Below are 27,192 nucleotides of genomic sequence, written 5' to 3' on the forward strand. Positions count from 1 at the left end.
ACTTAGTGGACTATCATTTGTTTTTCAAAAGAACAATGACCCAAAACACACCTACAGGTTGTGTGAGGGCTATTTGACCAAGAAGGAGAATGATGGAGTGCTGCATCAGATGACCTGGCCTCCACAGTCACCTGACCTCAACCCAATTGAGATGGTTTGGGATGATTTGGACCGCAGAGTGAAGGAACAGCAGCCAACAAGTGCTCATCAAATGTGGGAACTCCTTCAAGACTGTTGGAAAAGCATTCCAGGTGAAGCTGGTTGAGAGAATGCCAAGAGTGTGCAAAGTTGTCATCAAGGCAAAGGGTGGCTACTTTGAATAATATAAAATATATTAATATAACTCTTTTTTTTGGTTACTACATGATTCCATGTGTTATTTCATAGTTTGTCTTCACTGTTATTCTACAATGTAGAAAGTAGTAAAAAAATAAGAAAAACCCTTGAATGAGTAGGTTTGCTGGAATGCAGGAACAGAGGAGCATAGGAAGAAACCTAGAAAGGAACCGAGGCGTGGCCAGTCCTCTTCTGGCTGTACTGGGTGACATATGTACTCATATCAGTAGGCTGTATAATACAGAAGGGGAATAAAACTATTCTAAAAGTGGATAACAGTCAGGGTTGGGGTCAATTCCTTTTCAATTCCAATCAATTCAGAAAGTGAACCTAATACCAAATTCCACATGCTGCTGATTGAAAAGCATTGAAGAGAATTTGAATTTCAGTGTATTTCCTGAATGATCTGGAATTGACCAGAACCCTGACAACAGTCTAAGGCTAAAGGGGTGAAAATCATTACCCATAATCATCCTCCACTCACTATCACAAGGGTTAGTCACTACATAATCATTTCATATCATCCTCCACTCACTATCACCAGGGTTAGTAACTACAGAATCATCCTCCTCTCACTATCACCAGGGTTAGTAACTACAGACTCATTTCATATCATCCTCCACTCACTATCACAAGGGTTAGTAACTACAGACTCATTTCATATCATCCTCCACTCACTATCACCAGGGTTAGTAACTACAGACTCATTTCATATCATCCTCCACTCACTATCACAAGGGTTAGTAACTACAGACTCATTTCATATCATCCTCCACTCACTATCACAAGGGTTAGTAACTACAGACTCATTTCATATCATCCTCCACTCACTATCACAAGGGTTAGTAACTACAGACTCATTTCATATCATCCTCCACTCACTATCACAAGGGTTAGTAACTACAGACTCATTTCATATCATCCTCCACTCACTATCACAAGGGTTAGTAACTACAGACTCATTTCATATCATCCTCCACTCACTATCACAAGGGTTAGTAACTACAGAATCATTTCATATCATCCTCTACTCACTATCACAAGGGTTAGTAACTACACAGACTCATTTCATGTCACCCTCCTCTCACTATCACAAGGGTTAGTAACTACAGACTCATTTCATATCATCCTCCACTCACTATCACAAGGGTTAGTAACTACAGACTCATTTCATATCATCCTCCACTCACTATCACAAGGGTTAGTAACTACAGACTCATTTCATATCATCCTCCACTCACTATCACAAGGGTTAGTAACTACAGACTCATTTCATATCATCCTCTACTCACTATCACAAGGGTTAGTAACTATAGAATCACTTCAGTTTATAAAACACTGGCAGTTTGTCTACTTCACTTCCTTAGTCTCCTCTCTCCTAGCGTTAGACCTCCATATGACCCAGTCTAACTTATGACCCAGTCTAACTTATGACCCAGTCTAACTTATGGCCCAGTCTAACTTATGGCCCAGTCTAACTTATGGCCCAGTCTAATTTATGGCCCAGTCTAACTTATGACCCAGTCTAATTTATGGCCCAGTCTAACTTATGACCCAGTCTAACTTATGGCCCAGTTTAACTTATGGCCCAGTTTAACTTATGGCCCAGTCTAACTTATGACCCAGTCTAACTTATGGCCCAGTTTAACTCATGACCCAGTCTAACTTATGGCCCAGTTTAACTTATGGCCCAGTCTAACTTATGACCCAGTCTAACTTATGGCCCAGTTTAACTTATGACCCAGTCTAACTTATGTCCCAGTCTAACTTATGTGGTACCTGCTCTTACCGTGAGAAACAGTTGTCCCAATCTTTTCCTCCTCTTCTTCATCTTTAATGTTGACATTCAGCTCCAGTGTTTGACTGCAGTCTTCCAGCTTCACTGATGCCATCTCTGGATCCTGCAGTGCAAACTGGACTCCACTGTCACAATCAGGACCCAGTGACTGTAGGTTTCTACTGAGTGTGGAAGGAGAGAGGCAGGCTGGGTCTGTCCTCACTGTTGATGTTACCAGCCTCAGACTTAATTCAAGTCGTCCTGTAGATATAATGAGAAACAGAAAACAATCTTGACAGGTCTGGTGCTTACTTAATTCTCAAAAGATATTATATTTTTTGTTGTTCAATTCTCTAATTTCAATAGATCAGGTAGTTAAGCATTGCCAACAAAACATTAGACAAAATTCACCCTTTAAATAACACAAATAAGAGATAGATCTAAATGTACAGAATGGTTACCTGGAGGGAAATGAGGGTTGAGCTTTTTCAATGTCAGTCAAGGGGAGGGTTTAGTATTGTTTTAATCTAGTCCAGAAGAGGGTCATGTCATTTGTAATTGATGACATGTCAATGTTTCTCAGTGTTTGACAATTACTTGCTTATTAGGCTTTATAAACTGGGTGGTTTGAGCCCTGAACGCTGATTGGCTATATATCAATGTGTGCCTGATGCCGCCCCTCATCTCTGATTCTCTGCTGGGCAATATCAAGTGTGACTATAGGCCATTTAGTGTGATGCCAATCAAATGATCCATAGTCTATAGGCTAAAGCAGGGCTGTCCAACCCTGTTCCTGGAGAAAGACCCTCCTGTAGGTTTTAACTCCAACCCTGTTCCTGGAGAGCTACCCTCCTGTAGGTTTTAACTCCAACCCTGTTCCTGGAGAGCAACCCTCCTGTAGGTTTTAACTCCAACCCTGTTCCTGGAGAGCTACCCTCCTGTAGGTTTTAACTCCAACCCTGTTCCCGGAGAGCTACGCTTCTGTAGGTTTTAACTCCAACCCTGTTCCTGGAGAGCTATCCTCCGGTAGGTTTTAACTCCAACCCTGTTCCTGGAGAGCTATCCTCCGGTAGGTTTTAACTCCAACCCTGTTCCTGGAGAGCTACCCTCCTGTAGGTTTTAACTCCAACCCTGTTCCTGGAGAGCTATCCTCCTGTAGGTTTTAACTCCAACCCTGTTCCTGGAGAGCTACCCTCCTGTAGGTTTTAACTCCAACCCTGTTCCTGGAGAGCTACCCTCCTGTAGGTTTTAACTCCAACCCTGTTCCTGGAGAGCTATCCTCCTGTAGATTTTCACTCCAACCCATTGGTTCAGTTTATACAATTAGGTGTGCTAGGTTAGGGTTAGAGCGAAAGCCTACATTACTGTAGCTCTCCAGGAACAGGGTTGAAGAGCCCTGGGCTATAGGATACGAAGTGCATGCTGGGAGAAGCACAGAGCAAAGTTATAATATGGTTCTAGGATAGTTGCTGGGATGGTGTAAATACAACTAGGCTGCATTACACACTGCAAAGGTTATTCCAACCCTGAGCAGCGGCCTGCTCTGTGCTTGTTGAGCCAAAACTTTTTTGAAATGCCATCTAACCAATGCTGTGCTATGTCAGCCTATCCTAACCAATGGCTGTGCTGTGTCGGCTTAACCAGTGGCTGTGCTGTGTCGGCTTATCCTAACCAATGGCTGTGTTGTATAGTCCTATCCTAACCAATGGCTGTGCTGTGTCATCCTATCCTAACCAATGGCTGTGCTGTGTAGGCCTATCCTAACCAATGGCTGTGCTGTGTAGGCCTATCCTAACCAATGGCTGTGCTGTGTAGGCCTATCCTAACCAATGGCTGTGCTGTGAGGAAGAGAGTGAAAGGTTTCTTCAGATTTTTTTGTTGATTAGGCCAAGTCCCAAAAAATCCACACAATCTTGCGCACGGACTAGCGCACACTCACCATACACTCTTTAAATAGCCTCCATGTCAGTGAAGGGCTGTTGAGTTAAAACCCAGACTCCACTTGAGGGATTATGCCACAGGCCTCTTTTAGTGAAGAAGATGTCAAAAAGCACAGGCCTACCACTTGAGGGATTATGCCACAGGCCTCTTTTAGTGAAGAAGATGTCAAAAAGCACAGGCCTACCACTTGTTTGATTAACATGAAGAAAATTAACCTGATCTGATTATATAAAGAGATCTATAACAGTGTTTTGGTCAGCGCTGCGTTACGCTGGAAACAGGCTGTAAAATAACCAGGAAAGAAGTTACGGTGTTTCTTTGACGTTCAGAGGCTGAGATACAACCTTCTATAAGACCAGGAGACAAACAAAAAAAGACTTCTAATCTAATTCTGTCACTACCAATTTATTAAGCTATTTACTTTCTGTACAATAGAAGATGTTTAAACTGGAGGTCGACCGATTCAACGGAATGGCCGATTAATTAGGGCCGATTTCAAGTTTTCATAACAATCGGATATCGGTATTTTTGGTTTGGCCTACTTTAAAAAAAAAAATACAACTTTATTTTACCTTTATTTAACTAGGCAAGTCAGTTAAGAACACATTCTTATTTTCAATGACGGCCTAGGAACAGTGGGTTAACTGCCTCGTTCAGGGGCAGAACGACAGATTTTCACCTTGTCAGCTCGGGGGATTCAATCTTGCAACCTTACAGTTAACTAGTCCAACACTCAAACCACCTCCCTCTCATTGCACTCCACAAGGAGACTGCCTGTTACGCGAATGCAGTAAGCCAAGGTAAGTTGCTAGCTAGCATTAAACTTATCTTATAAAAAACATAATCACTAGTTAACTACACATGGTTGATGATATTACTAGTTTATCTAGCGTGTCCTGCGTTGCATATAATCGATGCAGTGCATATCGTTGCTACAATGTGTACCTAACCATGAACATCAATGCCTTTCTTAAAATCAATACACAGAAGTATATATTTTTAAACCTGCATATTTAGCTAAAAGAAATCCAGGTTAGCGGGCAATAATAACCAGGTGAAATTGTGTCACTTCTCTCGCGTTCATTGCACGCGGAGTCAGTGTATATGCAACAGTTTGGGCCGCCAAATTTGCCAGAATTTTACGTAATTATGACATAGCATTGAAGGTTGGAAAATGTAATAGGAATATTTAGGCTGATGGATGCCACCCCTTAGATAAAATACAGAACGGTTCCGTATTTCACTGAAAGAATAAACATCTTGTTTTCGAGATGATAGTTTCCGGATTCGACCATATTAATGACCTACGGCTCGTATTTCTGTGTGTTATTATGTTATAACTAAGTCTATGATTTGATAGAGCAGTCTGACTGAGCAGTGGTATGCAGCAGCAGCAGGCTCGTAAGCATTCATTCAAATAGCACTTTCGTGCGTTTTGCCAGCAGCTCTTCATTGTGCGTCAAGCATTGCGATGTTTATGACTTCAAGCCTATCAACTCCCGAGATTAGGCCCGTGTAACCGATGTGAAATAGCTAGCTAGTTAGCGGGGTGCGCACTAATAGCGTTTCAAACGTCACTCGCTCTGAGACTTGGAATGGTTGTCCCCCTTGCTCTGCATGGGTAACACTGCTTTGAGGGTGGCTGTTGTCGTTGTGTTCCTGGATCGAGCCCAGGTAGGAGCACAAGGAGAGGGACGGAAGCTATACTGTTATACTGGCAATACTAAAGTGCCTATAAGAACATCCAATAGTCAAAGGTTAATGAAATACAAATGGTATAGAGAGAAATAGTCCTATAATTCCTATAATAACTACGACCTAAAACTTCTTACCTGGGAATATTGAAGACTCATGTTAAAAGGAGCCACCAGCTTTCATATGTTCTCATGTTCTGAGCAAGGAACTTAAATGTTAGCTTTCTTACATGGCACATATTGCACTTTTACTTTCTTCTCCAACAATTTGTTTTTGCATTATTTAAACCAAATTGAACATGTTTCATTATTTATTTGATGCTAAATTGATTTTTACAAATAATATATATTTTTAAATTTAAAAAAAATCGTCAGATTAATCGGTATTGGCTTTTTTTGGTCCTCCAATAATCAGTATCAGACAGCTTTTATGGAATTGCTTGTTGGGTTAAAGACACAGAATGAGAGTAGCCAGCAGTTAGAGATTTACATTTCTCTGCTAAAAGACTGGATGGTCAATCTGATATCTGACTGCAGATGCATCCGGGCTTTTATACTTCTAGCGCTTAACGGAGCAGAGCTGTTGTCAAGGAAGCAAGTTTGTGTTTATATTGGACCTCCCGCCCACCAATCATGTCAGATGGTCTCTGATTTAGTTATTTGCAAACCGGGACAATTTCGTTGCAAACAAGAAACACTGATTTGGCATTGGAGAAATATGGAGATGAACACATAAGCCTTTCTCCATTCTTAGCCTGTGTGGTATTAAAAAACATTTGGCTAATACGTAAAATGACGTAGACTTGTATGAAATGTTTATAAAGTGCCCCCCCCTCCCCCCTCAGACCTGCAAATACAATGATAGATTCATGGAATGCTTTCACCATAAAATAGATGTCAACCCCTACTCTTGTTCACGGTGGTCTGAGAACCCACGACCTTCTGGCCCGCAGCCCTGAACGCTATCAGAATTCCTGCGTTGCCTAGCAACGCTTACAGGACGAAGAACAGTTAATAAAGTTCATATCTAAAGGCTCTGGTCTGTCCAAGAAGTGTTGGTAGACATGTTCTCTACTATCCACCTTGTTTTAATCATTAGTTTGAGGTATAAATAGAGCGTCTTTTTTCTCCTTTTTTTTCAAGCGTTCATGGAGGGTTTATGTCTAATATATTTTGCTGACAGGACGGCCTCCATTTTCCTTTCAGATATTTTCTCCATGTAACCCTTATTACACATGTTCACTCTACGTGCAGATAAGCTATAGCAGACTTCCTAAAATCCACGTTAACGCATAAATGACTAAATAAACAATTAATACAAGGTTGCAGTTTGAGGCATAACTATGTACTATTTTCCACTATTTCACTCACAAAAACACAGATTGTATTTCCCCATTCACACCATAGTAACAACTATAGATAAATATAGAAACAACTGAATGTGTCTGAATATTGTTACAGTGACATGTAGAAATCAGATGAACATGCCATTCTGCTTCTAAACAGTAAAACAACCCTGAAACTGTCTCTCTGGTGCAGCCGCACAGCCTGCAAGTCTATTGACTCAGACCGAGAGGCGCCGCCATTTTACCAGCTCATGTACATATATAAAATACATGTCAAATCAATTGATTCTTTATGAAATTAGATTGACGAAATAATGTACATCCATTCACTCTGACAAACCCAAAGTCTAAACTTAGCTAGCTAAATGTGACTTCTAAAATTATATTTAATCACGATCTTCACTCACTCGGTTCAGCACAAAACTAAAACGTCATAAAACCTTTGACAAACGTGAAAATACATTGACGGATTTGTTACCTCACATGTTACGATATGTTCTTTCGATATTAGAAAGTTTAAACGTGCTATTGCATACCTTTAGTTAATACTTCTGAAACGGACACACACGCTACTGTCTTCGGAGCACAGTTCCGCAGACCTCATTGTGTCTGGAGCCCGGAACTTCCTGTTTCCCGACCATGAATATATATATTTATAGTTGAAGTCAGAAGTTTACATACACCTTTGCCAAATACATTTGAACTCAGTTTTTCACAATTCCTAACATTTAATCCTGGTAAAAATTCCCTGTCTTAGGTCAGTTAGGATCATCACTTTATTTTTAAGAATGTGAAATGTCAGAATAATAGTAGAGACAATGATTTATTTCAGCTTTTATTTCTTTCATCACATTCCCAGTGGGTCAGAAGTTTACATGCACTCAATTAGTATTTGGTAGCATTGCCTTTAAATTGTTTCACTTGGGTCAAACGTTTTGGGTAGCCTTCCACAAGCTTCCCACAATAAGTTGGGGAATTTTGGCCCATTCCTCCAGACAGAGCTGGTGTAACTGAGTAAGGTTTTTAGGCCTCCTTGCTCGCACACACTTTTTCAGTTCTGCCCACAAATTTTCTATAGGATTGAGGTCAGGGCTTTGTGATGGCCACTCCAATACCTTGACTTTGTTGTCCTTAAGCCATTTTGCCACAACTTTGGAAGTATGCTTGGGGTCATTGTCCATTTGGAAGACCCATTTGCGACCAAGCTTTAACTTCCTGACTGATGTCTTGGGATGTTGCTTCAATATATCCACATAAATTTACCTCCTCATGATGCCATCTATTTTGTGAAGTGCACCAGTCCCTCCTGCAGCAAAGCACCACCACAACATTATGCCTCCACCCCCGTGCTTTACGGTTGGGATGGTGTTATTCAGCTTGCACCCCCCCCCCCCTTTTCCTCCCAACATAATGATGGTCATTATGGCCAAACAGTTCTATTTTGTTTCATCAGACCAGAGGACATTTCTCCAAAAAGTACAATCTTTGTCCCCATGTGCAGTTGCAAACCATAGTCTGGCTTTTTTATGTCAGTTTTGGAGCAGTGGCTTCTTCCTTGCTGAGTGGCCTTTCAGTTTATGTTGATATAGGACTTGTTTAACTGTGGAAATAGATACTTTTGTACCTGTTTCCTCCAGCATCTTCACAAGGTCCTTTGCTGTTGTTCTGGGATTGATTTGAACTTTTCGCACAAAAGTACATTAATCTCTAGTGGACAGAATGCTGCGTGGTCCCATGGTCTTTATACTTGCGTACTATTGCTTGTACAGATGAATGTGGTACCTTCAGGCGTTTGGAAATTGCTCCCAAGGAGCCAGAAATATTGCTTGTTTGTAGGTGACCAAATACTCATTTTCCACCATAATTTGCAAATAAATTCATTAAAAATCCTACAATGTGATTTTCTGGAATTTTTTTCTCATTTGGTCTGTCATAGTTGAAGTGTACCTATGATGAAAATTACAGGCCTCTCTCATCTTTTTAAGTGGAAGAACTTGCACAATTGGTGGCTGACTAAATACTTTTTTGCCCCACTGTATATACACACATAAACTCTGCAAAAAAAAGAAAAAAAAAGAAAAATCCTCTCACTGTCAACTGCATTTATTTTCAGCAAACTTAACATGTGTAAATATTTGTATGAACATGAGTTTCAACTGAGACATAAGCTGAACAAGTTCCACAGGCATGTGACTAACAAAAATGGAATAATGTGTCCCTGTATAAAGGGGGGGGGGGGGGTCAAAATCATAAGTAAGTCAGTATCTGGTGTGGCCACCAGCTGCATTTGGTACTGCAGTGCATCTCCTCCTCATGGACTGCATCAGATTTGCCAGTTCTTGCTGTGAGATTTTACCCCACTCTTCCACCAAGGCACCTGCAAGTTCCCAGACATTTCTGGGGGTGAATGGCCCTAGCTCTCACCCTCCGATCCAACAAGTCCCAGACATGCTCAATGGAATTGAGATCCGGGCTCTTCCCTGGCCATGCAAGAACACTGACATTCCTCCACTTGCAAAACAATTGTGCACAAAATGAGCAGTATCGCTGGTGGCATTGTCATGCTGGATGGTCATGTCAGGATGAGCCTGCAGGAAGGGTACCACATGAGGGAGGAGGATGTCTTCCCTGTAACGCACAGCGTTGAGATTGCCTGCAATGACAACAAGATCAGTCCGATGATGCTGACACACCGCCCCAGACCATGACGGACCCTCCACCTCCAAATCGATTCCACTCCAGAGTACAGGCACGCTCATTCCTTCGACGATAAACGTGAATCCGTGGTGAGACAAAACCGCGACTCGTCAGTGAAGAGCACGTTTTTCACAGTCCTGTCTGGTCCAGCAATGGTGAGTATGTGCCCATAGGCGACGTTGTTGCCAGTGATGTCTGGTGAGAACCTGCCTTACAACAGGCCTATAAGCCCTCAGTCCAGCCACTCTCAGGTTATTGTGGACAGTCTGAGCACTGATGGAGGGATTGTGCCTTCCTGGTGTAACTTGGTCAGTTGTTGTTGCCATCCTGTACCTGTCCCGCAGGTGTGATGTTTGGATGTACCGATCCTGTGCAGGTGTTGTTACACGTGGTCTGCCACTGCGAGGATGATCCGCTGCCTGTCTTGTCTCCCTGTAGCGCTGTCTTAGGCATCTCACAGTACGGACATTGCAATTTATTGCCCTGGCCACATCTGCAGTCCTTGCGGCATGCCTAAGGCACATTCACGCAGATGAGCAGGGACCCTGGGCATCTTTCTTTTGGTGTTTTTCAGAGTCAGTTAGAAAGGCCTCTTTAGTGCCCTAAGCTTTCATAACTGTGACCTTAATTGCTTGTAAGCTGTTAGTGTCTTAACGAACATTCCACATGTGCATGTTCATTAATTGTTTATGGTTCATTGACCAAGCATGGGAAACAGTGTTTAAACCCTTTACAATGAAGATCTGTGAAGTTATTTGGATTTTTACAAATTTTATTTGAAAGACAGGGTCCTGAAAAAGGGACGTTTATTTTTTTTGCTGGGTTAATATATATGGAAATCAGTCCATTTCAATGCAATTAATTAGGCCATAATCTATGAATTTCACATGATTGGGCAGGGATGCAGCCTTGGAGGGCAAAGGCCCACCCACTTGGGAGCAAGGCCCAGCCAATCAGAATAAGTTTTTCCCCACAAAATTGCTTTATTACAGACAGAAATACTCCTCAGCAACCCTCTCAGCCAATCCCGTAGGTGAAGAAGCCGGGTGTGGAGGTCGTGGGCTGGTATGGTTACATGTGGTCTGCGGTTGTGAGGCCGGTTGGACAAACTGCCAAATTCTCTGAAAATGAGGCTGGAGGCGGATTATGGTAGAGAAATTAACATTAAATTATCTGGAAACAGCTCTGGTGGACATTATTGCAGTCAGCAAGCCAACCACAAACCTTGAGACATCTGTGACATTGTGTTGTGACAAAACTGCACATTTTAATAAAGTGGCCTTTTATTGTACAAAGCACAAGGTGCACCTGTGTAATGATCATGCTGTTTAATCAGCTTCTTGATATGCCACACCTGTGGATGGATTATCATGACAAAGGAGAAATGCTCTTTAACATGTACGTAAACAAATTTGCGCACAACATTTGAGAGAAATAAGCTTTTTGTGTATTTGAAACATTTCTGGGATTTTTTATTTCAGCTCATGAAACATGGGACCAACACTTTACATGTTGCGTTTCATATTTTTGTTCAGTGTAGTGAGACAACCTGAACCTGTCAGTCGATAATGGGTTGCTAAAAAAAATCAACATTCACTACAACAGTTTATTAAACTATTCAACAACTTACGTGCAAATGGGAAATCCTGTACATTAGTTCTCCCTCTGTATCATGTGAAAGGAAACTCCTATTTCCAGGTCTGAATACATTTTATTATCCTTTTCTCCTGATTCGCTACCTTGTTTAGCAGCTGGTTCAAGGTTTGGTAATGGTGGTAGATGAGGCGCTTTCCTGATTGGCCAGTCTTTTCCCCCTCATCAAATCGACACACAATGCCCCATAATGACAAAGCAAAAACAGGTTTTTAGATTTATTTTTTTGTTTAAATACTCAAATATGACATTTTAAATAAGTATTCAGACCCTTTACTTAGTACTTTGTTGAAGCACGTTTGGCATTGATTAAAGACTCAAGTCTTCTTGGGTATAATGCTGCAAGCTTGGCAAACCTGTATTTGGGGAGTTTCTCCTATTCTTCTCTGCAGATCCTCACCAACTCTGTCACTTTGGATGGGGAGCGTCGCTGCACATCTATTTCCAGGTCTCTCCAGAGATGTTCAATCGGGTTCAAGTCCGGGCTGTGGCTGGGCCACTCAAGGACATTCAGAGACTTGTCGCGAAGTCATTCCTGCGTTGTCTTGGCTGTGTGCTTAGGGTCATTGTGGTCCTGAGTGCTCTGGAGCAGGTTTTCATCAAGGATCTCTCTGCAATTTGCTCCGTTCACCTTTCCCTAAATCCTGACTAGTCTCTCAATCCCTGCTGCTGAAAAACATCCCCACAGCATGCTGCTACCACCACCATGCTTCACCGTAGGGATGGTGACAGGTTTGCTCCAGACATGACGCTTGGCATTCAGGCCAAAGAGTTCAATCTTGGTTTCATCAGACCAGAGAATATTGTTTCTCATGGTCTGAGAGTCCTTTAGGTGCCTTTTGGCAAACTCCAAGCAGGCTGTCATGTGCCTTTTACTGAAGAGTGAATTCCATCTGGCCACTCTACCATAAAGGCCTGAATGGTGGAGTGCTGCAGAGATGGTTGTCCTTCTGGAAGATTCTCCCATCTCCACAGAGGAACTCTGGAGCTCTGACAGAGTGACCATCGATTGCTCAGTTTGGCCAGGCGAACTTGGTGGTTCCAAACTTCTTCCATTGAAGAATGATGGAGGCCACTGTGTTCTTGGTTACCTTCAATGCTGCAGAAAGGTTTTGGTTCCCTTCCCCAGATACATGCCTCAACCTAATCCTGTTTCAGGATCTACTGACAGACAATTCCTTTGACCTCATGGTTTGGTTTTTGCTCTGACTCTTGCACTGTCAACTGTGGGACCTTATATGGACAGGTGTGTGCCTTTCCAAATCATGTCCAATCAGTTGATTTTACCACAGGTGGCCTCCAATCAAGTTGTAGAAACATTTCAATGATGATCAACGGAAAAGGGAAGCACCTCAGCTCAAGTTCAAGTCTCATAGCAAAGGGTCTGAATACTGATGTAAAGAAGGTTTCTGTTTATTTTTAATACATATGCAAGAAATTTCACTATCAAACTTTAGAATAAGGATGTAAAAAAAAATGGAAAAGGGGAAGGGTCTGAATACTTTACGGATACACGGATATATATGTTTTTACCATCCAAAGTGTGGGGCCTAAAACATCCGGGGATGAAGCCCCGAAAGCCCAGGACTAGTAATGCCACTGAATGCAATTATCCAAATCCATTGATGATGAATAACTATAATAACTAACCTAGTTTTAAAAGACAGTTTAATAAACACATATTGTCGTTTCAGAGACTGTGTATCATTAAACAGGTAACTATATAATAAAAACCAACCCCCCCCCCTCAAACTAATGGTGACTGATCATCACACCATCTCTATCTGATACATGTTGTGAGTTCCGGCGCTTGACTTGGGCAGGAACTTAACAGAGCGGAGTACCAGGCCCTGAAATGTTCTATTGCATGAGTTCCTGTTCCTGTTAGCTCAAAAGTATTGTGGAGATCCTGAAGCTAAATATAAACAGTACCAGCACCAAAAATAAGTGTTGGCACCTATTTCAGTCTAAGTCAAGCAATCAGATAAAAATCACTCCATCACTAAATTTTTTATCTCAGCTGGTCTGAGAAAACTGACGAGGCTTCTCTCCTTTATGTATACATTGGTGTGTTTTAAATTGGTTCTGTAGAGAGAAACTCTTTCCACAGACAGAGCAGATGTAAGGCTTCTCTCCTTTGTGTTTACGTTGGTGAGTTTTTAAGTTGCTCTCTTGAGAGAAACTCTTCCCACAGTCAGAGCAGTAGTAAGGCTTCTCTCCTGTGTGTGTACGTCGGTGTGTTTTTAAGTTGCTCTGTTGAGAGAAACTCTTCCCACAGTCAGAGCAGGAGTATGGCTTCTCTCCTGTATGTATACGTTGGTGTGCTTTAAAGCTACCCTGGTGAGAAAAACTCTTCCTACAGTCAGAACAGGAGTAAGGCTTCTTTCCTGTATGGGTACGTCCATGTGATTTTAAGGTATACAATCGGGAGAAACTCTTCCCACAGTCAGAGCAGGAGTATGGCTTCTCTCCTGAATGTATACGCTGGTGTGCTTTAAAGTTACACAGGTGGGAGAAACTCTTCCCACAGTCAGAACAGATGTAAGGCTTTTCTCCAGTGTGTGTTCTCTGATGAACTGTTAGCTCAGATGACGTTGTGAAGCATTTTCCACAGTCAGAGCAGGAGTAAGGCTTCTCTCCTGTGTGTAAACGTTGGTGTTTTTTGAAGTTGCTCTGTTGAGAGTAACTCTCCCCACAGTACGAGCAGGAGTAAGGCTTCTCTCCTGTGTGCACTCTCTGATGAAGTGTCAGAGCCCTTGATGTTGTGAATCTCTTCCCACAGTCAGTACAGGAATACAGATTCTCTCCAGTGTGTATTTTCAGGTGTAATTTTAGCTTTGATATAATTGGGAAAATCTCCTCACAATGTGGGCAGTGGTGAGACCTCTTGGCTCTGTGATCTTCCTGCTGTTGCTCTCTGAATGTAGAGAATGTCTCAACATGATCTCCTGTGTGAACAACATCAGAAGAACCAGTCAGTTGGTGTGATTTTCATGTCAAATGTATTTTATGAAGCTACACCTGCATTGCTTGCTCTTTGGGGTTTTAGGTTTCTGTAAAGCACTTTGTGACGACTGCTGATGTAAAAAGTGTATCGTGAAATACATTTGACATCTATAAGTGCTTTATAGAAACCCAGTCTAAAACCCCAAAGAGCAAGCAATGCAGATGTAGAAGCACAGTGGCTAGGAAAGTAACTCCTTAGAAGGAAGAAACCTAGGAAGGAACCAGACTCTGAGACATGGCCAGTCCTCTTCTGGCTGTACCGGGTGTCATGTGACTTCATATCAGTAGGCTGTATAATACAGAAGGGGAATAAAACTATTCTAAAAGTGGATAACAGTCAGGGTTGGGGTCAATTCCTTTTCAATTCCAATCAATTCAGAAAGTGAACCTAATTCCAAATTCCACATGCTGCTAATTGAAAAGCATTGAAGAGAATTGGAATTTCAGTGTATTTCCTGAATGATCTGGAATTGACCAGAACCCTGACAACAGTCTAAGGCTAAAGGGGTGAAAATAATTACCCATAATCATCGTCCTCTCACTATCACAAGGGTTAGTAACTACAGACTCATTTCATATCATCCTCCACTCACTATCACAAGGGTTAGTAACTACAGAATCATTTCATATCATCCTCCACTCACTATCACAAGGGTTAGTAACTACATAATCATTTCATATCATCCTCTACTCACTATCACAAGGGTTAGTAACTACAGACTCATTTCATATCATCCTCCACTCACTATCACAAGGGTTAGTAACTACAGACTCATTTCAGACTCACTTCACAAGGGTTAGTAATACAGATCATCATCCTCCACTCACTATCACAAGGGTTAGTAACTACATAATCATTTCATATCATCCTCCACTCACTATCACAAGGGTTAGTCACTACATAATCATTTCATATCATCCTCCATACTATCACAAGGGTTAGTAACCAGAATCATTTCATATCATCCTCCATCACTATCACAAGGGTTAGTAACTACAGACTCATTTCATATCATCCTCCACTCACTATCACAAGGGTTAGTAACTACACAGACTCATTTCATATCATCCTCCACTCACTATCACAAGGGTTAGTAACTACACAGACTAATTTCATATCATCCTCCACTCACTATCACAAGGGTTAGTAACTACACATTTCATATCATCCTCCACTCACTATCACAAGACTACATTTCATATCATCCTCCACTCACTATCACAAGGATTAGTAACGACACAGACTCATTTCATAGAACTTTAAAACACTGTCAGTTTGTCTACTCCACTTCTTTAGTCTCCTCTCTGATCACTCCAGATAACCCAGTTGTTCAGGGATGTGTGATGTCAGAAATACAGAATTCAACCTAGCAATAGACTGGTCATAATTTATGGAGACCTAATATATGAAGATAACTTATAGATAGAACCAGCTCTTACCATGACTAACAGTTGTCCCAATCTTCTCCTCCTCTTCTTCATCTTTAATGTTGACATTCAGCTCCAGTGTTTGACTGCAGTCTTCCAGCTTCACTGATGCCATCTCTGGATCCTGCAGAGCAAACTGGGCTCCACTGTCACAATCAGGACCCAGTGACTGTAGGTTTGTACTCAGTGTGGAAGGAGAGAGGCAGGCTGGGTTTGTCCTCACTGTTGATGTTACCGGCCTCAGACTTAATCTGAGTCAGCCTGTAGTAATAAAAAGACAAACAGACACAAAAGTTATTTTCTTGACAGTTCTGGCGCTTTCTATATTCTCTAAAAATGTATTTTTCTTGTTCAATCATCTCATTTCAACAGATCAGGTAGTTAAACATTGAGAACAAAACATTAATCCACATTAGACAGAAAGTTCACACTTTAAATTACACAAAGTAAGAGATGGATCTAAATGTACAAAATGGTTACCTAGAGGAAAATTAGGGTTATGTTTTTTCAATTTATGATGCCTCCCCTCATCTCTGATTCTCTGCTGGAAGCACAATATCAAGTGGGACTATAGGCTATTTAGTGTGATGTTAATCAAATGATCCATAGCCTACAGAATACCAAGTGCATGCTGGGAGGAAGCACAGAGCAAAGTTATACTGTATTTCTATGATAGTTGCTGGGATGGTGTAAATACCGGGAAAGGTTATTCCAACCCACAAGTGTTAATCCCAAACGTGTTTAATGCTGTATAACCAATGGCTGTGCTGTGATTTTTTTTGTTGATTAGGCCTCGTCCCCCAAAAAATATACTGTTCCTCCACACACTGGGCCTCTTTTATTGAAGACAATGTCCAAAAGCATTCAGGTGGGGGGGTTAAGTTCAATATAGATTTTGTTGAAGAGATGGCCATCTATTTTCCTTTCAGAGGACCTTATTGTAAACAATGTTCACTCCCTAAGTGCAGTTAATATATAGTAGACTACCTAAATTCACATAAATAAACGTTTAATACAAGGTTGCAGTTTGTTTGATGCACTATTTTCTACTTATTTCACCCACAAAAAAACGATTGTATTTCCCCATTCACACCATAGTAACAACTATAGATAAATATAGAAACAACTGAATGTGTCTGAATATTGTTACGGTGACATGTAGAAATCAGATGAACATGACATTCTGCTTCTAAACAGTAAAACAACCCTGAAACTGTCTCTCTGGTGCAGCCGCACAGCCTGCAAGTCTATTGACTCAGACCGAGAGGCGCCGCCATTTTACCAGCTCATAAACATATGGAAATAATCAGAATAATAAACATGTCAAACGAACTCAGAAATCTCAAATCAATTGATTATTTATGAAATTACATTGACGAAATCATGTAAATTAACCATAAAGTCTAACGTCAGCTAGGTAACTAACGTTATATGACTAACAATATATTTTTTAGCACGTTCTTCACTCGGTTTAGCACAACAATAACACGTCATAAAACCCTTATTAACAAACGCGATAATAACTTGACGGATTTCTGACCTGACATGCTCTTTCGATATTATAAAATTTAAACGTGCAATGACATGCCTTTTAGTAATACATTTGAAACGGACATAAAAGCTATCGTCTTCAGAGAACAGTTCTGACGCTATCATTATGGTTGACGCCTGCCCGGAACTTCCTGTTCGCCGACTCCAAGAAAATGGTGCGCAGCGCAACAGGACTTGTCCTTGTTTGGTGGGGTTTAATAGCGGTTGGTCAATGTGTTGCAGTACCACCCCAACTGGACTATAAGTATAAACCACGTTTCCCCAACTGGCGGCCCACGGGTGGTTTTATTTGCCCCCCCAAGTTTTAATGAGCAAAACAAATAAACATAAAACACCAGGAAATCAGCTCCAAGTGATTTTAAATACAAATTTAATAATTTGTATTTATTTATTTTTATTTAACCTTTATTTAACTAGGCAAGTCAGTTTAATAAGAACGAATTCTTATTTACACTGACGGCCTACGGGGGAACAGTGGGTTAACTGCCTTGTTCAGGGGCGGAGAGAGAGATTTTTACCTTGTCAGCTCGGGATTCGATCCAGCAACCTTTCGGTTACTGGCCCAAGTGGTGGAAAAAGTGCCCAATTGTGAATCTTGAGTAAAAGTAAAGATACCTTAATAGAACTTTTCTCAAGGGGAAGTCACACAGTAAAATACTGCTTGAGTTAAAGTCTAAAAGTGTTTGATTTTAAATATACTTAAGTATCAAAAGTAAATGTATTTGATAAAATGTACTTAAGTATAAATCATTTCAAATTCCATATATTAAACAAACCAGACTGCACCATTTTCTTGTTTTTATACATTTACGGATAGCCAGGGGCATGCTCTAACACTCAGACATGATTTACAAACGAAACATTTGTGTTTAGTGAGCCCGCCAGATCAGAGGCAATAGGGATGACCAGGGATTTTCTCATGATAAGTGCGTGAATTGGACCATTTTTTTCTGTCCTGCTATGCATTCAAAATGTACAAAGTATAAATATTTATTTAATGTAGTGTATAATATATATATTTGTGTATATAACAGTTGTTAAAGGACTATGTGAATTTCACCAGGTTCATATGTTAATATGTCGTGTTGATCTGTTATTACGCATGCCTGCATACTGGGAGAAGGGGAGTGGGTGTTTACGTTTTGCCCTGCGTGCTCGTGCACAGATCATTTGGATGCACTGTGAGGTTGGCGCGCCTTTTCTGTCGTCTTCAAAAACGTTTGATTCTTTTAAGCACAAAGTCATAATCACATTGTGTTTCGTTCATGAATAATGATGTATATTTAGAGGTTACTCATAAGTGGATGGTATTGTTAAGATGCACTTGTAATTGTACTTTTTAGGATGATATCAACATTCTGAATTCAACATGTGGTTAATAGCAGGCTATTGTATGTGTGAACGATGGCCAGCTCCTCGAATGATCCCAGACCCTCCTATTGTGCATCTGTTGTAGAAAGAGGTGACGATTCTCAGAACAGATGTGCTCTACAAAGGTTTCATTTCCTTTTGGATGCAGGCATGTGGTTTTATCTATGTAATATATGTCATGTGTTGATCCATAATAAGGAGAGGCTGTACTAAGGTTTGTATTCGAAAATCATGTTGATGCACTATGAGAGAAAGAGGTGACGATTCGCAGAACATAATGTGGCTCTACAAATGTTTTATTTCCTTTTGGATGCAGGATGCAGGATGCAGAGAGTGAGTTCTGATTAATTAAAACTACCGGATCTCCAAAGTCCACGTCTATAGTGTCAATCAACCACACACAACGCAGAGCTACAGCGGTGCAGCACAGCACCGGTTACATGTATACATATATACAGTACCAGTCAACAGTTTGGACACACCTACTCATTCAAAAAATATGTATTTTTATTTTTTAACTATATAGTACTTTGTAGAATAATAGTGAAGACATCATAACTATGAAATAACACATGCAGTAATCAAAAAAGTGTTAAACAAATCAACATAGATTTTAGATTCTTCAAAGTAGCCACCTTCTGCCTTGAGGACAGCTTTGCTCACTCTTGGCATTCTCTCAACCAGCTTCATGAGGAATGATTTTCCAACAGACTTGAATGAGTTCCCACATATGGTGAGCACTTGTTGGGTGCTTTTCCTTCACTCTGTTATCACAAACCATCTCAATTGGGTTGAGGTCGGGTGATTGTGGAAGCCAGGTCATCTGATGCAGCACTCCACCATCCTCCTTCTTGGTCAAATATCCCTTGCTGTGGTAGCCATGCTAGTTAAGTGTGCCTTGAATTCTAAATAAATCCCAGACAGTGTCACCAGCACACCACCTCCTCCATGCTTCACAGTGGAAACCACGGAGATCATCCGTTCACCTACTCTGCGTCTCACAAAGAGGCAGCGGCTGGAAGCAAAAATCTGAAATTTGGACTCATCAGACCAAAGGTCTTCCTTTCCTGTGGCTGTCCTCATGAGAGCCAGTTTTGTCATAGCACTTGATGGATTTTCCCACTGCACTTGAAGAAACTTTAGAAGTTCTTGACTGCCCTTTATGTCTTAAAGAAATGAAGGTCAGTCGTTTCTCTTTGCTTATTTGAGCTGTTGTTACCATAATATTGACTTGGTCTTTTACCAAATAGGGCTATCTTCTGTATACCATCCCTACCTTGTTACAACACAACTGATTGGCTCAAATGCATTAAGAAGGAAAGAAATTCCACAAATTAACTTTTAACAAGGCACACCTGTTAATTGAAATGCATTCCAGATGACTTCCTCATGAAGCTGGTTGAGATAATTCCAAGAGTGTGCAAAGCTGTCATCAAGGCAAAGGGTGGCTACTTTAAAGAATCTAAAATATATTTGTTTAACACTTTTTTCGTTACTTCATGATTCCATGTGTGTTATTTCATCGTTTTGATGCCTTCACTATTATCCTACAATGTAGAAAATAGTAAAAAAATAAATAAAAACCCTTGAAGGAGTAAGTGTTCTGAAACGTTTGACTGGTACTGTATATCCACAGTGTTCTGAAACGTTTGACTGGTACTGTATATCCACAGTGTTCTGAAACGTTTGACTGGTACTGTATATCCACAGTGTTCTGAAACGTTTGACTGGTACTGTATATCCACAGTGTTCTGAAACGTTTGACTGGTACTGTATATCCACAGTGTTCTGAAACGTTTGACTGGTACTGTATATCCACAGTGTTCTGAAACGTTTGACTGGTACTGTATATCCACAGTGTTCTGAAACGTTTGACTGGTACTGTATATCCACAGTGTTCTGAAATTTGACTGGTACTGTATATCCACAGTGTTCTGAAACGTTTGACTGGTACTGTATATCCACAGTGTTCTGAAACGTTTGACTGGTACTGTATATCCACAGTGTTCTGAAACGTTTGACTGGTACTGTATATCCACAGTGTTCTGAAACGTTTGACTGGTACTGTATATCCACAGTGTTCTGAAACGTTTGACTGGTACTGTATATCCACAGTGTTCTGAAACGTTTGACTGGTACTGTATATCCACAGTGTTCTGAAACGTTTGACTGGTACTGTATATCCACAGTGTTCTGAAACGTTTGACTGGTACTGTATATCCACAGTGTTCTGTCATCAGTCTTGCTCTGTGGAGGAACTTGTGGCTTCAAGCAACCCTACAGCTACAGCCACACCTGTCAGTACAGGCCCGAGTACAGTCTGAACAGCCCGTTGTCATAGCAGACATACCATCAGTAGATCAAGTATTCAGGAACTTTAAACTGCAGCCCCCTCCCCTCCATGCCCCTTAGCCCCGCCCTCTTCTATCAGTTCAAGGATCTGAAAGGACAGGATGGGTGGAAACACCAATCAATAGCCTGTGGTGTGTGGAACCTCCGCCATGTTGCTTTCACCCAGGTCTTTCATGTATTCCTTTCAGTTCCCCCTGAGGAGGCGGGATCTAGGGAGGGGGAGGGAGCTGAGGTCTGAAATGGAATCTAGAATCAGGTAATGATAGATGTATCCAAGGCAACGGTTCTTAAAGTTCTACTGCTACCTCACTTCCTGGTGAGAGTCATTGAACCATAGCTAAAGAGACTTATACCCAGGCTAACATTCCACATTCCTAGCCACTCCTTGTCATTTACTAAAAGACTAGCCTTTCATCACTCTTCAAATATGAACATTTTCTCAATAATGAGCTCAAGGAGATCAGAGAATTTGATCCTGATTAAATAACCCTCGCCGCTATCATCCAATCACAATATTTATGCAAATTAGACTGACAGGAAAACGTTCCTTAATTCTTCATTCTAACATTGGGCATTCTGACGTAATAGATTTCATTATAAACAGCAACATTGGGCACAGCCAATGTGAGCCCATCAGAGAAGCTCTCGTCATTCATTGTGAACATCGTATATATCCAGCAAGAAAGGTGCTTCTTTCCTCAAATATGTATTGTTCAAAGTAAGAGACCAAACTATATTGCTACTTCTGGGACACATTGGGCTCGGCTATAATATAATATAATATAGAGAATTGCTCAGGAAGGGAATAGTGAAGACAGAGTTGTGTAAGTTGGCCTCCTGAGTGGTGCAGTGGTCTAAGGCACTGCATCACAGTGCTAGCTGTGCCATTAGAGATTCTGGGTTCGAATCCAGCTGGCCACGACCGGAAGAACCATGGGGCAGCACACAATTGTCCCAGCGTCGTCCGGGTTAGGGGAGGGATGTCCTTGTCCCATTGCGCACCAGCGACTCCTGTGGCGGGCCGGGTGCAGTGCATGCTGACACAGTCACCGGGTGTGTGGTGTCTCCTCCGACACATTGGTGCCAAGAAGCAGTGCGGCTTGGTCGGGTCGTGTTTCGGGGGACACACGGCTCTCGACCTTCCCGAGTCCGTACGGGAGTTGAAGCGATGAGACAAGACTGTAAAAGAAAAGGCCTGGGCTATTAATACACAATTTGTATGCTAGCCTACAGTGAATTTAATACACAATTTGTATGCTAGCCTACAGTGAATTTAATACACAATTTGTATGCTAGCCTACAGTGAATTTAATACACAATTCGTATGCTAGTCTACACTGAATTTAATACACAATTCGTATGCTAGCCTACAGTGAATTTAATACGCAATTCGTATGCTAGCCTACAGTGAATTTAATACACAATTCGTATGCTAGTCTACACTGAATTTAATACACAATTCGTATGCTAGCCTACAGTGAATTTAATACGCAATTCGTATGCTAGCCTACAGTGAATTTAATACACAATTCGTATGCTAGTCTACAGTGAATTTAATACACAATTCGTATGCTAGTCTACAGTGAATTTAATACACAATTCGTATGCTAGTCTACACTGAATTTAATACACAATTCGTATGCTAGCCTACAGTGAATTTAATACGCAATTCGTATGCTAGCCTACAGTGAATTTAATACACAATTCGTATGCTAGTCTACACTGAATTTAATACACAATTCGTATGCTAGCCTACAGTGAATTTAATACGCAGTGCTAGCCTACAGTGAATTTAATACACAATTCGTATGCTAGTCTACAGTGAATTTAATACACAATTCGTATGCTAGCCTACAGTGAATTTAATACACAATTCGTATGCAGTGAATTTAATACACAATTCGTATGCAGTGAATTCAGGCGACATGTAAGCCAGAGTCAAAACAATATTTTTGTATGACGCAGGATTTTTCATGTGAGGGGAGTGGTGTATCCAGGGAGAAACAGTCCTCCTGTGAGGGGAGTGGTGTATCCAGGGAGAAACAGTCCTCCTGTGAGGGGAGTGGTGTATCCAGGGAGAAACAGTCCTCCTGTGAGGGGAGTGGTGTATCCAGGGAGAAACAGTCCTCCTGTGAGGGGAGTGGTGTATCCAGGGAGAAACAGTCCTCCTGTGAGGGGAGTGGTGTATCCAGGGAGAAACAGTCCTCCTGTGAGGGGAGTGGTGTATCCAGGGAGAAACAGTCCTCCTGTGAGGGGAGTGGTGTATCCAGGGAGAAACAGTCCTCCTGTGAGGGGAGTCCAGGGAGAAACAGTCCTCCTGTGAGGGGAGTGGTGTATCCAGGGAGAAACAGTCCTCCTGTGAGGGGAGTGGTGTATCCAGGGAGAAACAGTCGTCCTGTGAGGGGAGTGGTGTATCCAGGGAGAAACAGTCCTCCTGTGAGGGGAGTGGTGTATCCAGGGAGAAACAGTCCTCCTGTGAGGGGAGTGGTGTATCCAGGGAGAAACAGTCCTCCTGTGAGGGGAGTGGTGTATCCAGGGAGAAACAGTCCTCCTGTGAGGGGAGTGGTGTATCCAGGGAGAAACAGTCCTCCTGTGAGGGGAGTGGTGTATCCAGGGAGAAACAGTCCTCCTGTGAGGGGAGTGGTGTATCCAGGGAGAAACAGTCCTCCTGTGAGGGGAGTGGTGTTTCCAGGGAGAAACAGTCCTCCTGTGAGGGGAGTGGTGTATCCAGGGAGAAACAGTCCTCCTGTGAGGGGAGTGGTGTATCCAGGGAGAAACAGTCATCCTGTGAGGGGAGTCCAGGGAGAAACAGTCCTCCTGTGAGGGGAGTGGTGTTTCCAGGGAGAAACAGTCCTCCTGTGAGGGGAGTGGTGTATCCAGGGAGAAACAGTCCTCCTGTGAGGGGAGTGGTGTTTCCAGGGAGAAACAGTCCTCCTGTGAGGGGAGTGGTGTATCCAGGGAGAAACAGTCCTCCTGTGAGGGGAGTGGTGTATCCAGGGAGAAACAGTCCTCCTGTGAGGGGAGTGGTGTATCCAGGGAGAAACAGTCCCCCTGTGAGGGGAGTGGTGTATCCAGGGAGAAACAGTCCTCCTGTGAGGGGAGTGGTGTATCCAGGGAGAAACAGTCCTCCTGTGAGGGGAGTGGTGTATCCAGGGAGAAACAGTCCTCCTGTGAGGGGAGTGGTGTTTCCAGGGAGAAACAGTCCTCCTGTGAGGGGAGTGGTGTATCCAGGGAGAAACAGTCCTCCTGTGAGGGGAGTGGTGTATCCAGGGAGAAACAGTCCTCTTGTGAGAATCCAGGGAGAAACAGTCCTCCTGTGAGGGGAGTGGTGTATCCAGGGAGAAACAGTCCTCCTGTGAGGGGAGTGGTGTATCCAGGGAGAAACAGTCCTCCTGTGAGGGGAGTGGTGTATCCAGGGAGAACATTTCATTTGTGGCCTTATGCTGCCATCTATCGGAATTATTCAGCAACTGCAGTAGTACTGAATAAAGTGTATATCCTTAATTACTCAGAATTGCAAAAGACCACATTTTCCAGTAAATTTAATCACTTATAACAATAAACAAAAAGCAATTTATAGCATTTAAAACGAAACAAAAAGCAATTTATAGCATAAAAAACAATCAAACTGACATAAACCAAAAACACCATTTTAGTTCATTTAAACTATGTTTTTTTTGTCTTAATCACGTTACGTTCCTGTGAATTGAAGTTGAAAACTAGCAAATGCGTCGGTTTAATTACATTTGAAATTTGTTAAAAGTGTAGTGCCTCGGCCTATTCAATGAAACCCTGGCTGTTGACGTAGGAAACAGATCACAAAGCAGGGAATCCCCATTCCCCGCTGAGCTCATTTCTGGAAATGGGCAAGTTCACCTTTCTCATCCATAAACACATACAGTATCAAGTGCAACTACACTGTCCTCTGCAGCTCACAGCAGCAGGAAGTGGAGTCTGTTCATTAGGAGGGATGGCTACAGGGGAGGCTCAAAACAATGATTAGGATCACATGTCCTCCATTTAAATATTACACCTATGGGGACACCTATACATTTGGCTACCAGGCACGGGTGATCATTGTAGCCTTTTATTGTCTGGACATGATGTTGAAATATCTTCACGCCAGGCTTCCTTCACAGACTCAACTGAATGAAAGAAAAAAATAATAATTACAGGGGGCTGTTTCAAAGAAAAAAATGTTAAGAAAGGCCAGTCTCTTTGGCAATGACAAGGAGTGGCAAGGAGTGGATTGTTAGCTAAAGAGACTCGTAGTCAAGCTAATTGAGCCCTACAGAGAGACCGAATAGAGAGAGAGAGAGAGAGAGCCCTACAGACAGACTGAATAGAAAGAGAGAGAGAGCCCTACAGACAGACTGAATAGAGAGAGAGAGACAGAGAGCCCTACAGACAGACCGGGAATAGAGAGACAGAGAGCCCCTACAGACAGACAGACCAAATAGAGAGACAGAGAGCCCTACAGACAGACCAGGACAGAATACAGACAGACCAGAATAGAGAGACAGAGAGCCCTACAGACAGACCGAATAGAGAGAGAGAGAGCCCTACAGACAGACTGAATAGAGAATAGAGAGAGAGAGAGCCCTACAGACAGAGGGAATAGAGAGAGAGAGAGAGAGCCCTACAGAGAGAGGGAATAGAGAGAGAGAGAGAGCCCTACAGACAGACCGAATAGAGAGAGAGAGAGAGAGAGCCCTACAGACAGACTGAATAGAAAGAGAGAGAGAGCCCTACAGACAGACCGAATAGAGAGACAGAGAGCCCTACAGACAGACCGAATAGAGAGACAGAGAGAGAGAGCCCTACAGACAGACTGAATAGAGAGAGAGAGAGAGCCCTACAGACAGACCGAATAGAGAGAGAGAGCCCTACAGACAGAGGGAATAGAGAGAGAGAGAGAGCCCTACAGACAGACAAAATAGAGAGAGAGAGCCCTACAGACAGACCAAATAGAGAGAGAGAGCCCTACAGACAGACCAAATAGAGAGAGAGCCCTACAGACAGATCCAATAGAGAAAGAGAGAGAGAGCCCTACAGACAGACCAAATAGAGAGAGAGAGAGAGCCCTACAGACAGAGGGAATAGAGAGAGAGAGCCCTACAGACAGACGGAATAGAGAGAGAGAGACCTACAGACAGACCAAATAGAGAGAGAGAGAGCCCTACAGACAGATCCAATAGAGAGAGAGCCCTACAGACAGACCAAATAGAGAACGAGAGAGCCCTACAGACAGAGGGAATAGAGAGAGCCCTACAGACAGATCCAATAGAGAGAGAGAGCTCTACAGACAGACCACATAGAGAGAGAGAGAGAGAGCCCTACAGACAGACGGAATAGAGAGAGACCTACAGACAGACCGATTAGAGAGAGAGAGCCCTACCTACAGACCAAATAGAGAGGGAGAGGGAGCCCTATAGACAAAAGCAGAAATGATCTAGTGAATAATTAGCTTTCAGCTGATATCTGCATTGTAAAGCTGTACAGCGGGCAGGAAGTTAGCCAGGCAGGCCCTGGGCTAGGGGTGTAAAGTTCACCACACCTTAGCCATTGTAGAGGTGGGTATAGCATTCTCTCTCTGTGGATCTCTCTCTCAGTCACAACAAGACAACATCTATTGATCCTGTTCCTGATCCGTGTAACTAGGAGGAGGAGTGGGTTCTGAGACGTCCAACTGAAAGGTAAGACCTCTGTTTCATTGGATCGGTTTTGATTGGATACAGGAACATTGTACTGTACCTCAGATAACTACTGAAGTCTAAGTGGTTGCTCATGGTCAGTAACTCACTATGTATAGTAACTCTTATAAAGAACACACCCACCTTATCCTATAGACACACCCAACCTTATGTATACACTCAGTAATCCTGGACACACCCACCTTATCCTGGATACACCCACTTTATCCTGGCAAGTCCTACTAACTGCATGTACACTACAAATAGCCTATTGGATGGATAGTAACTCAGTAACTCACTGCATGTATAGTAACACAGTAACTCACTGGATGTATAGTAACTCACTG

The 27,192-nt window shown here is 42.2% G+C and overlaps 2 protein-coding genes and 1 pseudogene across 4 annotated transcripts in view; 1 reads left to right on the forward strand and 2 right to left on the reverse strand.

The window, feature by feature from the left end:
* LOC135537490 (zinc finger protein OZF-like) overlaps nt 1–7,705 on the reverse strand; it is a 32,255-nt gene extending 24,550 nt beyond the window's left edge. The window contains exons 1-2 of one of the 2 annotated variants that reach the window (XM_064963635.1): nt 7,631–7,705; nt 2,126–2,374 (exon numbers count right to left, since the gene is read on the reverse strand). In XM_064963635.1, the coding sequence (XP_064819707.1) occupies nt 2,126–2,228 (103 nt within the window). In that variant the 5' untranslated portion in view covers nt 2,229–2,374; nt 7,631–7,705. Of the gene's footprint in view, nt 1–2,125; nt 2,375–7,630 lie in introns of those variants that run through there. The other variant, XM_064963634.1, reaches the window with a different exon arrangement.
* A 3,541-nt stretch (nt 7,706–11,246) lies between these two features.
* The window catches only part of LOC135537492 (zinc finger protein 239-like), a 70,837-nt gene continuing 54,891 nt past the window's right edge, over nt 11,247–27,192 (reverse strand). The window contains exons 1-3 of one of the 2 annotated variants that reach the window (XM_064963638.1): nt 16,359–16,747; nt 15,891–16,139; nt 11,247–14,392 (exon numbers count right to left, since the gene is read on the reverse strand). In XM_064963638.1, the coding sequence (XP_064819710.1) occupies nt 13,461–14,392; nt 15,891–15,993 (1,035 nt within the window). In that variant the 5' untranslated portion in view covers nt 15,994–16,139; nt 16,359–16,747 and the 3' untranslated portion in view covers nt 11,247–13,460. Of the gene's footprint in view, nt 14,393–15,890; nt 16,140–16,358; nt 16,748–27,192 lie in introns of those variants that run through there. The other variant, XM_064963637.1, reaches the window with a different exon arrangement.
* The window catches only part of LOC135537496 (NTPase KAP family P-loop domain-containing protein 1-like), a 20,270-nt pseudogene continuing 19,837 nt past the window's right edge, over nt 26,760–27,192 (forward strand).

Source organism: Oncorhynchus masou, unplaced genomic scaffold, assembly GCF_036934945.1.
Source record: "Oncorhynchus masou masou isolate Uvic2021 unplaced genomic scaffold, UVic_Omas_1.1 unplaced_scaffold_799, whole genome shotgun sequence".
Taxonomy (NCBI): Eukaryota; Metazoa; Chordata; class Actinopteri; order Salmoniformes; family Salmonidae; genus Oncorhynchus; species Oncorhynchus masou.